Source organism: Diplotaxodon limnothrissa, linkage group LG10, assembly GCF_057381915.1.
Source record: "Diplotaxodon limnothrissa isolate DT_005_m linkage group LG10, D_limnothrissa_male_GT1.1, whole genome shotgun sequence".
In the NCBI taxonomy this organism is placed as follows: Eukaryota; Metazoa; Chordata; class Actinopteri; order Cichliformes; family Cichlidae; genus Diplotaxodon; species Diplotaxodon limnothrissa.
The window spans coordinates 3,604,746-3,622,584 of NC_140605.1; the positions used below are offsets into that span (position 1 = coordinate 3,604,746).

A 17,839-nucleotide genomic window follows, 5' to 3' on the forward strand; every position below is an offset into this window, starting at 1 on the left:
TTACTCTTGTATTGTGAAACACATGATCCCTGTTGTAATAAATAGAACTAGGTCAGGTCAAATAGTTGCTGTGTCTTTGCAGCATATGTTATCTGTTTAATAGTAAATAATTTATATCAGAGAGAAAATTCATGCGTTACACAACCCGTCTATTTCTCAGGAGTAATACTGCAGTGACTATTTGACCAATAATTTTGTTTTATTATTTATATATTTTTGGCCACCATCCAGAATGGTACTTGATGGTCCGCTACTATGTAATAAGTATGTGGAGGTTATTTTGCATTTTAAACCCCAGTTCAACTGAAGCACAGTGGCCATCAGGATGAGCCTTTCTGTTGTCCGACAGTTTTTTAGCAGATGAGTAGAGCGAAAGAAATTTGACCTTTTGGGAGATGCAGAGTAAATAACCAGCAGCAGGTGATGTAGTGACCCACACACAAGTTCATTCCCTCTATCTTGTTTTTATTTCCTTCCTGCTTTTCCAGAGTTTTGGAGGCCAGTATAGCAGAAAACAAAGCGAGTCTGAAGCGCACTCACACAGAGGTATGGAGCGACTCACCCAACCCACACGACAGGAAGAGGATAGACAACTGCCCTGTGGGTCTGAAAAATGTCGGCAATACCTGCTGGTTCAGCGCGGTCATTCAGGTAGGCACACACAAGTGGACACATGTACTTCCTGAGGGCTCAAAAGCAAGTGAACAGGATTGTTTCAAATTGAAAGCCCTTTTTGTTTGTCAGCTGGACTCTTTGCTGTTTCTTTTACTGCTATTTATTAACTTTTTTTAAAATTGTTTTTGCTAAAGGAGATTTATGAAGGCTTTTGAGTTCTTGGCCTTGAGATTCCTTAATGCATCCCTGCTTATGAAGCAAATATCACTGCTGTAATCTGCAGCAGTCAGCTTAAGTAGGAGTGAATAGACTGTTAAAGAGTCTAAATCCTTAATGCTGGGTGCAAGAATATGTCAACAAGACCCAGCTTCTTGTATGCTGGGAACTGAGTGGTAAAATGTGACCTAAGGTGAAATATGGTAGATCAACATTGGATACACTATCACATGGTGCTTGGCACCAGTGTTTAATCTTACCCCTACTGTGGAGTAGAAGGTACTCCTTAAACCTGACACCACTGCAGTTAGAAGAACAGGAGTAAACAAGTTTCTCTTTTCTAAATTCAAATTATGATAATGTTTTATGTTCAAAGAGCTCCAGTGGACTTTAAAAAAAAAAAAGAAAAAAAAGAAACATTTATAATGGCTTTTAATTAAAAAAATGCATTTACAAAGCATCAATAAATTTGCTGCGTGCTCTGCAATATTTATAGTTTTCATATTTGTAACAAGTCGCACCAGAATCTGATGTAGTGACCGTTTCCTCTTTAGTGTCTTTTATCACAGTATTTAATGGGGTGGGCCATGATAGCTGGAAGGGAAGTCAGAATGTAACTGTAAACAACTTGAGCTTTCAATGAAAGCATTTGTTTATTTAGGAAGTTGTAGAAAATAAACCCAACGTGACCCAAGGAGTCGGCTCACTGCTAAAGCTTCTGTGTAATGACAAAGATTTGAAGCCACGTCAGGCAAATACAGATCAGTTGTCAGTTTATTTACAGGTTTTCTGAATTAATAAAACATTAAATTCTATTATGTGAACCAAATGTGGTTTCTTTTAGAGGGAATCGCCATTCTGGTGAAACGTTAAATCGTTTTCACCTAGTTAAGCACAATTTGCAGGTGAAATTTGTAAATCTCACTAGGCAAAGCAACATACTTGTGATCCATAATTTTAACCAAAGTCATTTTTTCTGTCTTGTTGCTAATATAATTCAGCTCACTAATATAATTTAATGGTGAGCTGAAAGTGATTCCAGCAGTGGAGGAAAACGGTCTCAGAGGTAGAAGAGGATGAGGATGAAAGGGGAAAATAATTATAGATGAAATATGATATCTCTGATAGACCATGTTCTTGTCTCTATAGTAATAACATATATGAAAAAAGGAATAAAGGGTATGAGTATATCCCATTCCCTTCCATGGTAAATGTTTGTTTTACATATTTAAGTACTTACAGGCTGTGTTTTATTAATATTAATCACATAATATTCTTAAATGTTTACTAGATTTAGTCAAATTCTTGTTGTAAAACTTTTTCTGTGTGACAAATGCAAAAGACATTCATGGATAAATCAGCTTATCATAGAAGTGTACACTGACTGGCCACTTTATTAGGTGTACCTTGTTAATATTGAGTTAGAAGCCCGTTTGGCTTCATAGCTTCTTTAATTCTTTGTGGTATAAATTCAACTATATGCTGGAAACAGTCCTCAGAGATTTTGGTGCATATTGATACGACAGCATCACACAGATATTGCAGATTTGTCATCAGTAATACATACCTTCCTGTATGCAAGATTTCACTCATTTTTCTTCATCCTTCTTCAACCTCAAGTCTCTGTTCAACTTGCTCGAGTTCCAGAGGCTGGTGCTCAATTACTCACCGCCAGCCAGAGTCCACGACCTGCCTCGTAATCAAAAGGTGAGAGCCCTACCTCTTCAGATCCGACAGGGTAAAGCGAAGCACCGATTATTAAGTCTGTGCATGATGTCGTCCAAGGCTTTCAAGTTCAGTTGACTGCCCTGCTTCATATCCCATTTATATAATAGCAGTGCCACTACAGCCTGTCACAGCTAGCAGTGCTTTAGCTCTGAGGGTTTGACCTTCTTAGAAACATTTGCCATCATTCAACAGCTGGCGATCGTGCCCTAAGGTCACTCCAGCTTATCATTTTGCCCCCTGACAGTTAACTTAACTGACTGCTAGCAAGCTGTAAGAAGTGCCGACTGGCGTGAAATGTTTGAAGTCTTGGTATTTATCTGCCAGGATAGAGATCAGCATGCAGAGCAGATGTGTTATGATTGATCCAGGAGCTTTTTTAAAAAAAATAATTAATTGTTTCAAATTCATCTTGTCACACACACACCGATGTACTAGCAGTGTAGTTCCCAGGGTGTCTTCACACCTTTTTCTTACAGAGCCCTCACCGTAGGTTTAGTCGGCTGTTGCTAATCTGGTCTAAGCCTCTGCTCTAGAAGCATAGTTTGGGGTGGTCATCCCTTCATCTCACTTCCCTCTGTTTTAATCACTGACCTTTTGCTTTAGTGCTACATTGCTACAGGCTGGAATCTAATCTTTACATAAACATCCCTGAACAAAAAAACAAGTGAGCTTTTTGTAGTCTGCTTTCAAACCCTGCATCTTGTTGGCATTATGTCACTGCGCTGTCATTGCTGATGTTAAAGATAAGGAACTCAAAGTCTGTATGTATAATTTCTTTACTTAAAGATTGTATGTATTTTCTCTGTGTTTTGACATGTTATGAAAAACACAGTTGAAACTATTACAAAGTCAAAAAATATATATATTTAAAATAATATGCATGAACACAAACCTATGTTGAGTAATATTAAAATGTAAATTTTAAAAGAACGGTAGAAGATGGCTCCAATGAAGCCTTCTCAATATTTGAAACCTCAGAGTTTTGTTTTGGCCACTGCTGTGTTGTTTTGATGTTGACCACATGTCAGCAGCGTGTCAGAGGGTGGAACACTAACTAGCTTAGCATAGCTTGGCATAGCAGCTAATTAGAGGTAATTGACAGATTACTAAAATATTACAGTTTTATTCAAACTGCAGCTCAGTTATGCCGCATTATGTCAAGTGCCTGACAGAAATAAACAACGCTTGAAAAGGAACAAAAGGAACATAGGGCGAGAGGCGGGGTACACCCTGGACAGGTCGCCAGTCTGTCGCAGGGCCAACACACAGGGACAGACAACCATTCACACTCACATTCATTCGCACATTCACACCTAGTGACAATTTGGATTATCCAATTAACCTATCCCCACAAGCTGCATGTCTTTGGACGGTGGGAGGAAGCCGGAGTACCCGGAGAGAACCCACGCAAACACGGGGAGAACATGCAAACTCCACACAGAAAGACCCCGGCCTGATGTTGGAATTGAACTCAGGACCTTCTTGCTGTGCGGCAACAGTGCTAACCACCGTGCCACCGTGCTGCCCCTTGTGCAATACTTTTTGTAAATAGTCAACAGTGCAATAGACTCAATACTTGAAATGTGCAATTCACTTGTATTTTTATTTTTTATTCCTATTTATTCTATTTATCCCCTTTGTATATTTTATTTATATTTGTCTCTGTATTTATATATATGTGTGTGTGTGTGTGTGTGTGTGTGTGTATATATATATATAACAATTCTGTAACTGTAACTTCGGTCGTTGCTGTGCTTTTTTTGGAAGTCGAATTTCCCAGAGGAACCCACCCGAGGGATTAATAAAGTTCTATCTTATCTTATCTTATCTTATCTTATCTTATCTTATCTTATCTTATCTTATCTTATCTTATCTTATCTTATCTTATCTTATCTTAAAAACATGGATATCAAAGCCAGTTTAGTCTCTCCATTCATTTAAAATGACACCTAGCATTCGTTTTTGGATATTAATGGAAACATACTTTTGATACTTTAGCTTTGCCTTCATTTTTTAATAATAATTGAGAAGATGCCTTTTGTTTATGACCTAGATTGCTTGTCTTCAGTAAGTTTGATCCACTCAATTGTTGACACGGATTGTATTCTTTGTCCAGGAGCACAGGAACCTGCCCTTCATGCAGGAGCTGAGGAACCTTTTCTCTCTCATGGTGGGCTCTAAGAGGAAATATGTAGATCCATCACGAGCTGTGGAAATCCTCAAAGATGCCTTTAAGTCGAGTGAGTCACAGCAGGTAAGCCTCTTTCTGTTACAACCTGCTTTGCAGAATAGCACTCCAATGAAAAGACCTTTTTTGCAAGGAGGTCAGAGATTATGTTCTTAGTCCATCGAATCAAAGCGACTGAAAGCATTTTTCAAATTTTACGGTGCTGTGAAAAACTATTTGCATGTTTTCTTGCAAAATTGTCAAATTTACACGTTTCAGAGCATTAAAGATTAAGATAACCAGAGTAAATGCAAAAACCTTTAAATAATGATTTCATGTATTAAGGGAAAAGCTAGCTAAGTCTACCTGGCAAGTGAAAAAGTAATTGCCCCCTTTGTTAAATCATGAAAGAACTGTAATTAACCACATTTTTGGACAGCTGAGTTTAAGGCTTTGCCAGTGCCGTTATCCATAAATGGAGAAAATGTCGAACAGTGGTGAACCTTCTCAGGAATGACCCGCGTAACAAAATTAAATTCTGTCGACTGACGAGATGAATATTGCACTTTTTGGAAGGTCTGAGCTCTGTTACACCTGGCAGAAAATTGATATAGTATTTCATCTGGAAAAAACCCCAAAAACCTCTTACCAGCAGAAAACATGGTTGGAGTAGTGTGATGGTGTGGGGCTGCTTTACCTGGACCAGGATGTTCAGGACCTGGACGACTTGCTGTTATTGACGGAACCATGAATTCTGCTCTTTACCAGAAAAGTCTGAAAGGAAATGTCCAGTTATCAGTTTGTACCCTGAGTGTTCTTGGGTTGTACAGCAGGACAATGATCCATAACACACCTGCAAGTCCACCTTAAAAAAACACATGAAATTAAGTTTTTGGAGTGGCCTAGTCAAAGTCCAGACTTCAGTCTGAGATAGTGGACCAAAATTCCTCCACAGCGATGTGACCGATTCATTGTCAGTTATCACAAACATTTTCTTGCAGTTCTTGGGGTAAGGGTGGCACATTTAGGTTTATGGGCAACAACTTTGTCCATGCAGGATCAGGTAGGCTAACATAGCTTTCTTTCCCTTAATAAATGAAATCATCATTTAAAAACTACATTTTGTGCTTCATCAGGTTAACGTCTACTAATATTAAAATTAGTTTAAGCATCTCAAATGTGTAATTGTGATAAATATGCAAATACAAATTACTTAGAGTAATTCTCAGTTCCACTTTACGGAGGCAGGCTACTGTTGACTAACGTTTGGAGTCCCAAAAGTTTGGGCGGTGTTAGCAGTCACCCTAGATGTCAGGCATTAGAGTTGGGCGATTGCTTCCATAGTCCATTCATCTTATTATTGGCATCTGATCGATGCCAATACCACCAGGCAGCAGAGGATCCTGCCATTACATTAGCACTAATATCCTCCATACAGTAGTAGCAGAAATATCCCCCTCTTTTTGTCTCTTATTTGATGATGATTATGATGAATTAGTCTAGGAATGAACTGCTGAGCTTGCACAAATACATCTGAGCTCCAAGTGTCAGTTACATGTGAAGCTCTGACATAAAACTATGGCTTGGCAGATAATGTTTTTGTGAATAATGAAAGTATCCATCCATCCATCCATTTTCTTCCGCTTATCCGTGGCCGGGTCGCGGGGGCAGCAGCCCAAGCAGAGAAGCCCAGACCTCCCTCTCCAAAGCTTATCCGGGGGAACACCAAGGCGTTCCCAGGCCAGCCGAGAGATCTAATCTCTCCAGCATGTCCTGGGTCTGCCCCGGGGCCTCCTCCCGGTGGGACATGCCCGGAAAACCGCGCCCAGGAGGTATCCTTGTCAGATGCCCGAACCACCTCAACTGGCTGTGGAGGAGCAGCGGCTCTACTCTGAGCCCCTCCCGAATGGCCGAACTTCTCAACCTATCTCTAAGGGAGAGGCCAGCCACCTTTCGGAGGAAGCTCATTTCCGCCGTTTGTATTCGCAATCTCGTTCTTTCGGTCACTACCCACAGCTCGTGACTATAGGTGAGGGTAGGTGCATAGATTGACCGGTAAATTGAGAGCTTCGCTTTTACACTCAGCTCCCTCTTCACCACAGCAGACTGGTACAGTGTCCACATCACTGCAGCCGCTGCACCAATCCATCTGCCGATCTCCCATCACTGGTGAACAAGACCCCGAGATACTTAAACTCCTCCACTTGGGGCAGGGTCTTGTCCCTGACCCGGAGTGGGCACGCCACCCTTTTCCTGATGAATATTAACAAAAGTATTAATTTATTATATAGTGCTGTCAGCGATCCGCAATAACTCGCTAATGGAAATTTGCCGCGTTAATGCGGTTATGGCGTTAACGTCAGTTTAACGAGATTAACGCTGGCGGCAATAGTATTATAGTATTAACTGCATCAGTCGGGAATATTGGGAAAGAAAACCCCAAACACTTATCCGCCTTTATTTAGTGACTATTAACCTTCTTCGTCCCCTCTGAAGTCTGCCACAAAAGTTACGTTGGCCATTAATTATCTGATTTGTGTGTTCATCCACGAAATGTGATAGACATGCATAAAATGTACGAAACGGTGCATTTGTTCTTCTTACGCAGACATCCTTGCTAGGCCAGGGGTTAACTGAGGTCAGCCTCATGGCCCGTGTGCTCATCAGTCATGTCTCTCCTTCGTATTACTCAGGCTGGATAGACATTAACCTGAATTACTAGATGACATTGATATCTACCAGAGAGTGCCCTCGAGGCATACGGGTTACCTTTGAAGTTCACCAGGTTGCGAGATTCTCCAATAAGACTGCTGCTCTTACATCCAAAGTGCACGCAGATGATAGATGACATTGATTTGAATGACCTCCATATTATTGGTTTTCTGTACTTTTATTTGTTTACTCTTTATCTGTGCTTCGCTCAACAGCAGGATGTTAGTGAGTTCACCCACAAGCTGCTGGACTGGTTGGAGGATGCCTTCCAGATGAAGGCAGAAGAAGACAGGTAAGCTCAGCTGTACCTGGATCCAGAGGTTGCTGTGGAAACAGTGACCCCATAGTCAGGCAGGTTGTCTGACTTGCTGATGTTGTGCCGGTCTCAGACTACACAGTGTTTTCAAGTGATATGACAGATTAGACTATTAGAGTCAGGTTTAGAGAGCTGAACGGTAGGGAATGAGCAAAAACACTGTCACAAGGGTTCCCTTTTTTTCCTCAAACAGCTGAGGTAAACAGTTGCACAAAGCAGCCATTTTTGTTCCCAAACCAAATCAGCGGCTTTCTTCATGTGGGTTGTGTCATAATCAGGCTGATTATTGTGTAATCTGATTCCGACATTAGAATGTGACATATTTTAAAGGGCACAATAAAAAAATTTCCTTGTTTACATGAAATGTGAAGAAGTGAGGCCTGTAACATTATCCTGATTTTTCTCCAGGGAGGGTGAGAAGCCAAAGAACCCAATGGTGGAACTTTTCTATGGTCGTTTCCTTGCTGTGGGGGTCCATGAAGGTGAGACGGGGTGTTTAATTGAAACCAATAAAGAGAAAAAAAGAGGCATACTTGGTCGTATCACAGAGAAATACAGTGTTAGCATAGTCTGATTGCAGCAGCCGCAAAGCAAAGCAAGTCCTTGCCCCTAGTAATGAAAGGTGACCTTGTCTTAATGAGATGTGATCCATGCAAAAGAGGAGAGTGTTTGCATTGATTGTGGAAGACCTCGACGGCTGATTGACATTGTGCTTATTACGCATGACAGTACTGGCCCAGAGCCACCAAAAGCTGGGCCCATGGACTCTGCTGTTCACAAAACGACCTTAATGCCTCATCTGCATGTCCCCTAGCAACTCCAGTCCTGCACCTTTTTTTTTTAAAGTCACTTCCTCACCCTAGTCACTGTGAGGATGTGGGTGCTGAACAAGTAAAAATCACCTCGGATGTAAAGAAGTATAAAAGGTACCATGCACCTTTGTCTTTCTTTTAAAATTTCCAACACCTTTAATGCAGAATGTTGGGAGATAATATAATATACTCATCATGGACACTTCCCTAATAAAATGACATCTGACACCAGAAGACTATTAAAGCAAGTGACCAACCTGACTTAAGCAATAGCTAAAACATTTATGTATTATAATTTAAATGATAGCGCTCCATTAATTGAGTATGTCATTAAATTATGGCCCATGCTTTGGAATAAGATGTGGCTCTTTGGTTGAGATTACTTCTATGGTAATACAGTATCCATCTTTTATGTACACTTTGTGGTCTAGCTTTTTCACATTTTAGTATAACTTTTTTTTTCTCTGACGTTTATGTTATTTCCAGTTTGAAACTATTTTCCCAAAATTCCATAACTGAAAGATGTGGAGCTGCACTACATTCTCAAAACATGTTTTCCTAACACTGCATGCAAAACCAGCCACACTATTCAGAGCTACTAGTTAATAAACACCCCAGTGAACTCTAATACAATTTAAAGAGAAGCATATAGCGACAAAAAGACAAAAAAAAGTGAGTCAGATAGCAGATTTTAAAAAACAAAACCAGTCTGAACAATGGCCGAGTATCCCTTCAGAAATTTGTGCAGCACTGACATTCTGCTTACTGAAGAGGATTCAGTCTGTGATCCAGAACAAAGGTGGAAATACAAAGCATTAAGAAAATAAAAGATTTACATACTTCCTGCTGTTCCCAGTACGGGGCCAGTATTTAATATAAAAAACTGTTGCTTTCTGTAATTACAGAATAACACAGTTAATCCCTGAAGTGATGTAATTATTGGAATTTGATATAACTTTGAATCATGTGAGTGATATTGCAAAGTGATGTTCATACCTCTACTGTTGCGTTTTGGGGGCATAGGCCACACAATAGGCACTTAGTGTGCACTCTGGTTTTTCTCAGACGCTCTTTCAAGTGCACTCATCTGTCCATGTCTGTTGTATGTGTGCAATCCCACAGGTAAAAAATTTGAAAACACAGAGATGTTTGGACAGTACCCCTTGCAGGTCAACGGGTTCAAGGACCTACACGAGTGTCTTGAGGCAGCAATGATCGAGGGTGAGATCGAGTCCCTGCACTCAGCAGAGAATTCTGCCAGGTCTGGACAAGAAGTAAGTGCCAGAGCTCGCTAACAGTTAAGCTCCCGCAGAAGAACTTTAGATTTAGATTGGTTTTCCATCAGAAAGTGTTTTATACGTCACAAAAAAATCTCTAATATCCGTCTGATCTTTCCATCTTGGAAAGCCACATTAAATAAAAACACCTGCATATGAAACATTTGCTTTACATGTTTGCATCAATATATATATTCCACAATTCTATTTGCCATCTTCACCTCTCAGTGGCACAGAGAAAGCAATCAGGTTAAAAGTAAGAGATTATGTGCTGGCTCCTCTCCAAAGGGCTAACCTCTCATGACAATGACAATAAAGTTTCTGATTCTGATTTGCCCTTATGTGACACCTGTACTATTTTGGGTTTGACCTCAGCTTAGCTGTAGCCTTGACTGCGCTGTCCCAGAGCTGCCTGGAGCAGCTAATTATCAGGCCAGCAGGTTTGCAGATGAGTATGGCACCCAGCCCTCTGGAAAAAACACCAGCCATCAGCATTGGAAATGAAAGGAGACAATGCCATTCACATCATACACAGTAGCAGGGTTTGCAGATTACTTAACTTAAGAGAGATGAGAAGTGCAAAGTCACACAATGTGTTAGTTGGTGACTGAGGCTATGTCCACGTTAGCCCAGATAGATTTGAAAACGGCTACTTCGTCTGAAAATGCTCCGCATCCACACTGTCGTTTTCAGTCGTTTTCACAGAGTTGTGCGTCCACATTGAAACGGCCAAAAACACTTACCTTCCAGTACTGCGCACGCGTGAAACGTGAGACGATTCGACCTGTGCCATTTCCTTCTGCTGTTTATTTACTTTCCGGCTCTTTGAAACGTCGCGGCAAAATGTTGAGGAAAGCGCGAAGTCGTTTTTTTTAAATAGACTAACAATGAGGTGGAGTTGTTGCTGCGAGTAACACAAAAGTACAAAGTTGCAAAAGCGAGTGAGAATTGAAGAATTTGAAGAAAAGCTCTCTGGAGCACATACAGACTGATATTAATCTTTAATAGGGCTGTCAACACTGAGAGCAAACAAAACAACTGCTGTGTAACGCCCTCCGCTATCTTAGTTTAATTGGTCACTTGACTGCATCACTCGACTAAAATGTGTCATGGTTTTCTACGGTCTCTCTGTCCACACTGTGATGTGAAAGCACCATTTTCAAATGTATGCGTTTTTGAGAGCATTTTAAAAACGCTGCGTTTTCCATGAGCAAAAACGCCGTCTCAGTGTGGACGGGAGGCCAAACAAAAACGCATTAGTGTGGACGTAGTCTCAGCCAACTAACTTGGTCATCTCAAGCCACAACAAGCTGTTTTATTTGTAGAAATAGCCAATCAGACAAAAGCTGGCTTTAAGGCACGGGGAAGGGAAATAATAAACTTGGACAAGAGAAAACCTCAAAACCAAGGATTTGTATTAAACTCAGATATATTTAACAACCCTTAAGATTGGTTGCAATGGCTCAGCATGGGAAAAAATGTCATGGTCCTGGGCCATGTGGGCCCAGTATTCTTAGTTTCTTGTATTTTTGTATTTCGTTCCTTATTTAGGTCATGTTTCCTGAGTTGTCCTGTTGTGTTGTTCCTTATTTGACTTCCCCTTGTGACTTTTATCCCCTGTGTGCCCCTCTATGTATCTGTGAGCCCTCATCTCCCCTCCTTGTGTTTCATTCCATGTTTCCCCAGCCCACTATGCCCGTGCTCTCTCTCTCCTCCTGTTTGCACCTCTGTGTACTTCCTGTTTTACTTTGACAGTCTCCCGTCAGTGTTGTTTACTCCTGCCATGTCTTGTTATGTTTATCTGTGTCAGCTGTGTTCCCATGTGTGGCCACTTCCCCTGATCATCCCTCTTGTGTATTTAGTCTCTGTGTTTCATGTAGTCTGTGTCGCGTCGTCTGTGTTACCACCCCCTGTGTTCCGTATCTCCAGCCATAGCTTTTCCTTAGTTTATGTCCAGTTTAGGTTTCTGTTTGAACTATTACTCTTATGCTGCCCTCACTCTGTTTTGTTCCTTTCATCAGCCAGAATAAAAGGCTCGCTTTTGTTTAACTCCACTCCTGCATCCTCGCTTGTGTTCGCTCCTGGGTCCACCACACACATTTCCGCACGGTCTGCCTCCGCAGACCGTGACAAAAAAGATTTTCCTCCAACACAGTGCTTTACTTTGCATCACAGTACGGCAAGCTAACCTGTTTATCTTGCATGACATTGTACCCCATTTCTAATGTGGGAACAAATACATTCAAGTATTTGAAACACAAAGTTAGTATAGATCAGTTTGTTTTCAAGGACATTTCACATTCTGATACAGATCCAATGTCTGATTTTAAAAATGAGAACATGACATGTGATCTTTAAATTTCCAGTTCATCAGATGCTGCTGAGTATCTGAGGGTCTGTATTCGATCGTTTTTGAATACCAAAATCCATTAACATCCAATTTTCTTACAGCACTGGTTCACAGAACTCCCTCCTGTGTTGACCTTTGAACTGTCAAGATTTGAGTTCAACCAAGCACTTGGACGTCCTGAGAAGATTCACAACAAGCTTGAGTTCCCCTCTATGCTCTACATGGATAGGTAACGTAATCAGGCTTTCTTTTTTACCACCTCCGTTAGCCTCTAGTGTATATATATGCAATCCTGAAGCTCCTGGTGTGATATGTGTGCGTTGTCAGGTACATGGACAGGAACAGGGAAATAACCAGGATCAAGAGGGAGGAGATCAGACGGCTGAAAGAGCATCTGACGCTCCTCCAACAGCGACTGGAGAGGTATGGCTTGTCCACTGATACCCCATTATTCAGCCAAGGTCAGCAGAACTTGCCAGACAGCCACAGTCATTTTTCACTCAAACTGCACCCTTTCATCTTCTACCCTTTCCACTTTGTTGCTCCGTCTGCCTCCCTCCATCTCTGCTACGTCTCTGTTTTTCTCTCAGGTATCTGAGTTACGGCTCAGGTCCCAAGAGGTTTCCTCTGGCAGATGTCCTCCAGTATGCCATGGAGTTTGCTTCCAGCAAACCAGTGTGTACCTCCCCAGTGGAAGATATTGACACATCAGCACCCCCTGGTGGAACAACAGGACAACAACTGCCACCACCAAGGCGAGTTTTACAAAAAAAAAAGCCTGAAGTGTGTGTCAGATTTGTACAAAGAAGGTGAAGATGAACGAGTTGAAGATTAGATGGTGCAAAAAACAAATGGGACAAAACATGATAAAAGGTTAATATTATCACATTAAATCAGTCACAGTTACCAGAACAAACTTGTCCAGTCCTTCCACAGTTTTTGAAAATATATGGAAAGTGGGACATACAAGAGAGGGCTGTGTCACGCAACACATGATGTGACGTCAAAGTCGAGCAAAATGGCAGTGTAAGAGAGTTTCTCACTGTAAGAGAGAGCCCAGACGGTTAGAGGCAGAGGGCCTGGCTCTCCTGTTGACAAATGTGGCTGTAGGGACATGGAATAAACTATCCATTTAGAATTTTTGATTTGATTCTTATGGTTTTGTTTTTTGTTGCAGTAGCTGTCATTTCAAACTATAAAATATCTGCAGTGTGAACTTTTTTTTTTTTATTTAGAGGTGTCATAAAGTTTACATTTCTAACCCTGCAGCTCAGCTGAGCAAGACTCCTTACCTCCTCTGGAGAGCTCGGGCCTTGCGTCAGGTCCTGCCACTGCTCCCTCTGCAGCCCAGCAGCAGAGAGTACCCATTCATAAGCCCTTCACGCAGTCCCGTCTACCCCCCGACCTCCCCATGCACCCTGCCCCACGCCACATCACCGAAGAAGAGTTAAGAGTGCTTGAGGGCTGCTTGCACCGTTGGAGGAGTGAAGTGGAAAATGACACTCGTGGTAGGGCTATGCTCCTTCTGTATCCAGTCATTTGCACTCAGTTGTGATAGCACGAGTATATTTCAGCGTGATTGATCTGTCTACCGCTATGCTGGCCATTATTTTGGCACATGCTAATAGGTCGTATATGATCCTCTACTTCCAGATCTGCAGGGGAGTATTACCAGAATTCACAGAACCATTGAGCTGATGTACTCGGACAAATCTATGATGCAGGTGAGCAACCCAGTCCTTTCACCTTGACTTGTAAAAATAAACCCAACCCTCACATTTCCTTGTTTGCGTTTCTGCAGGTTCCATATCGGCTTCACGCAGTGTTGGTCCATGAAGGCCAGGCCAATGCAGGCCACTACTGGGCTTACATCTATGACCCACATCAGCGTTGCTGGATGAAGTACAATGATATTTCAGTGACAAAGTCATCCTGGGAGGAGCTTGTCAGGGACTCTTTTGGAGGCTACCGCAATGCTAGTGCCTACTGTCTCATGTACATCAATGACAAGAAGCCATTTCTCACAGAAGGTAAGAATGAACTCTTCTCCGGTGCTTGCATCTCTCTTTTGGTTGTCATATTAGAAAAGTGACTCGTATCAGAATGTTGGCTGGATTGTCTTTGGGGGTTTTGAGCTCTATATCACATTACTTTGTGTCATCAGCCTCTCTCTGTATCGATACCTAAATGTGTTTGTCTTTGCTCATAAAACAATAAACATTCTTTTATGCCACAAAATACTGATTTGACCAAGCTACACCTGATACTTCTGAACTGAACTGATTCCCAAATAGACATTTAGGAAACCTTCATATTTCTTTTTCCTAACTCTCCATTGCAGAGGAGTTTGACAAAGAAACGGGGCAGATCCTCAGCGGCATGGACAAACTGCCGCCAGACCTGAAGCAGTATGTGAAGGAGGATAATGAACAGTTTGATAAGGAGATTGAAGAGTGGGACATCATGCAGGCTCGCAAGGCCCAACAGGAGAAGCTGGCACTGGCCACAGCAGCAGCCGCCGCTGCTTCCACGGCATCCAGCACTTCCACTTCCTCCTCTTCCCCTCAGCCCATGAGTATTGAGTCCAGCCCTCCAGACAATGCAGGTCAGAGCCATAACGCTCACAATAGAGAGTAGAATGCTTTATTAAGAAACAGCAGTACATATAAAATCTTTTGTTCCCTGAAGAGTTGTAAAACAGTCTGGAAAAGAGCTGGCAATGTGCGCTGTGAAATTATACAATATTTATAGCAAAACAGAATAGAGTTATTACAAAAAACTGTACATGTATTTCAGTTGTACTGAATTATGGGATACACCCTTAGGCAGTGACGCATAGTTATTTGTTGTTATTCAGGTAAAAGCACTTTTTAATCACATTCTGGTTACCTCACCAAAATAAAAGCATGGAGTCATATACATAAGGAAATGATGCAGAGGTGTCACTGCTTTAAAGTCCTTTCACACATGATTGGCTTGCCCTGCTCTAACCACTAGGTTGAGTGAGTGACCCAGTATTTGTGTTGAGGTGGTCTTTGTGTTCTGCTTCTGCTGTGTCACGATCTTATACATATACCTACAGATAGATACTACATATACCTCGTTCTGTGTTTCTATTGGTTGTGCAAGTGTATATCACACACAGACACACAAGCGCTCTCAGTCAACATGCTTGCATTGTTATTTGCTTGTTGCAGCATGAAAGTATTGTTGCACTGTCAGTGTGTTTTTAATGCTGTTAATTGGAGACTGATGTGCTTTGAGGCCAGCCTGAAGTGGCCATTAAAAGAACTGCAGATTTTGTCGCTTAGACTGTGCTGAAGTGTTGCTGCTTCTGTATGATGGTGGTGTGCTCCTTCTGTAGTTCCCCAGCAGGATCCTGAATACATGGAGCAGCCATCACCCACGAATGACTCCAAGCACCTGCAGGAGGACACAGAGAGGGCCATCTCCAGGGCTGCTGCTGAACAGGAGGAGAGGAGCCCTGAAGCGTTACTAAATGCTGTATGTAAAACATGCAAAGACACACATTACAGAAGACTCACAACAAGTCATGCATGCGCTTTCTGATTCTAAACAAGTCACATTCATATGTGTATTCAACAAAAAGCTATGTCAGTCGAGAGCTGTTACTTAAACACTGCTTTAATCGGTACTTTCATATTAACGGTGGATCACATGAATGCCTCTGTGTTAGATATGTTGCTTATTTTGATGAAGTCAAAGAGCCATCGCTGGTCTGTTTAGTTCTCCTGGTTCACTCAGGCAGTTGGTTTAAAAAAAATAGACTGTAACCTCCCCCGTACCAAACATACAAGCACCAAGCTGCACAGATACGAAGAAAAACCAGCTGGTGAACATAAAGGAGCATTTAGCTTATAAATGTCGGATGGCTTTTGTACAGTGGGACTCTACTGCCCCTGCATCACATGGGTAGGTTAAGCATTTTTCACAGGCTCACTAAGTTTCTTAAAGTAAAGTGCACTAGGGCTGCCACGATTACGTCGACTATCAAAATCGTCGACGACTGATTTAATAGTTGACACATCATTTGAAGCTTTGTAAGATCACAAAAGACGCAGGAATAATAGCAGGATTTAAGAGTGTAATAACGGACTGAAACAGAAGATGGCAGCACTGCATGTACAAGGATGCCAGTTGCCGTTAAACCCCGAAGAAGAAGAAGCTGTGTCCCAGAATTCATAGCGCGGCCCTGCTCAGTTTCCAACAATGGCGGCAGCTAGTTAGTTTTAATGTTACTCTTATTATTCTTTCTGGGTCACAAAATAAACGTTTAACATATTTTTAGGCGAGAATGTAGCTGTGTAAACCTCAAATATCTGCTCAGTTTATCAAGACACCGCATATTTTCAAAAGCGCTCCGAAGTTTTCGGAGACATCTGTTACCCACTAGCTCGATAGCTAGCCGGGGGCTAGGCTAACTAGAGCCGTGAGAACACCGGACTCCCGGCAAATCGTTTTCAAACCCACCGCCGTCTTTCGCTACTCAGGTTAAACATGATATATAAGTCACTTAAATAACTTAAAAAATTTATTGTTTGTTCTTTTTCAGTATTTTATTTGTTCCTGAGTGAATCGGTTTGGCTGAGATTAAAGTTATAGTTTTTACACAGCTGAATAAAGTCAAGCAGACAGCTGATTATCAGAAGTGTGAGATGCTCGAGAATTTACTCCGGTGTCCTGTTATATTTTAGATAGCAAGGAGTTTATTAAACTTCATCGAAACAATCTGCAAATTTCATTAAAATTTAATAAACTATCATCTTTTCTTTATTTTTAGTTAGCACCTTAAACACTTAAAGCTGTAAGCTAATGATAGTTATATAAGAGCAGATGCTGCTGGTGCAATAAGCTGTAGTTTTACGTCCAATGGATGATGATCTGATTAGTCGACTAATCGCAAAAATAATCGGTGACTAGTCGACTATCAGAATAATCGTTTGTGGCAGCCCTAAAGTGCACCATGGATGATACCTGCTTGACATCTTGGCCCACTGAAGTCTGTAGTGTGAATTTTTACATAAAATAAGCCATTTAGAAATTTTCCACAGCCAGTACTGAGAGGAGGAACAATTACAGCAACTCAAAAAGATTATTTCCCACCTAGGGGAAACACTGCTGTGTCATGTTTATTCAACTTTCTGCCCCACTTTTCCACAACTGTGCCCACTGAGTTTTAACAAGGATTCAGAGTTACTTGCATAGTTTAGAAAAGTCTTATGCGGAGATATAAAATGAGCTCGTTTTATTAAAACTTTTTTCCTCTTCCTGTTTCACCTTTGCCCTATATAATGTTCCTTCTGTTTCCATCAGTCCTCCATCGTTCCTGTTTCATCTGTCCCATTTTCTCTCCAGTCTCTTCCCCCTCCCATCTCCCCTGAGCCTGAGGTCCAGATGAACACTCCCGTAACCCCCCCTCCTGACCTGGTCACAGAGGATGAGTCCCCTGGCCAGCGCACAGTCGAGGTGGCCATTCCTAATGTGGGGACATTTGTCATTGAGTCAGAGGAGGGGGGGTATGATGATGAGGTAGCTCTGGCTCCATCAAGTGTTGTGTGAGCCTGTTTGATCTATAGAATGAGAGGTTCATTGCCCAATTGTATTGGCTCCATAGAGCATAAGGTT

The 17,839-nt window shown here is 41.7% G+C and overlaps 1 protein-coding gene across 4 annotated transcripts in view; it reads left to right on the top strand.

Moving 5' to 3' along the window:
- The window catches only part of usp25 (ubiquitin specific peptidase 25), a 36,700-nt gene that overhangs the window by 11,902 nt on the left and 6,959 nt on the right, over positions 1–17,839 (top strand). For 2 of the 4 annotated variants that reach the window (XM_085364278.1, XM_085364279.1), the window contains exons 5-18: positions 489–651; positions 2,452–2,538; positions 4,676–4,813; positions 7,654–7,730; positions 8,163–8,236; positions 9,689–9,840; positions 12,295–12,422; positions 12,521–12,616; positions 12,784–12,948; positions 13,463–13,701; positions 13,847–13,917; positions 13,995–14,223; positions 14,535–14,798; positions 15,558–15,697. In XM_085364278.1, coding sequence (XP_085220404.1) covers positions 489–651; positions 2,452–2,538; positions 4,676–4,813; positions 7,654–7,730; positions 8,163–8,236; positions 9,689–9,840; positions 12,295–12,422; positions 12,521–12,616; positions 12,784–12,948; positions 13,463–13,701; positions 13,847–13,917; positions 13,995–14,223; positions 14,535–14,798; positions 15,558–15,697 — 2,023 coding nt within the window. Of the gene's footprint in view, positions 1–488; positions 652–2,451; positions 2,539–4,675; positions 4,814–7,653; positions 7,731–8,162; positions 8,237–9,688; positions 9,841–12,294; positions 12,423–12,520; positions 12,617–12,783; positions 12,949–13,462; positions 13,702–13,846; positions 13,918–13,994; positions 14,224–14,534; positions 14,799–15,557; positions 15,698–17,569; positions 17,744–17,839 lie in introns of all 4 variants that reach the window. The other 2 variants (XM_085364276.1, XM_085364277.1) reach the window with 2 other exon arrangements.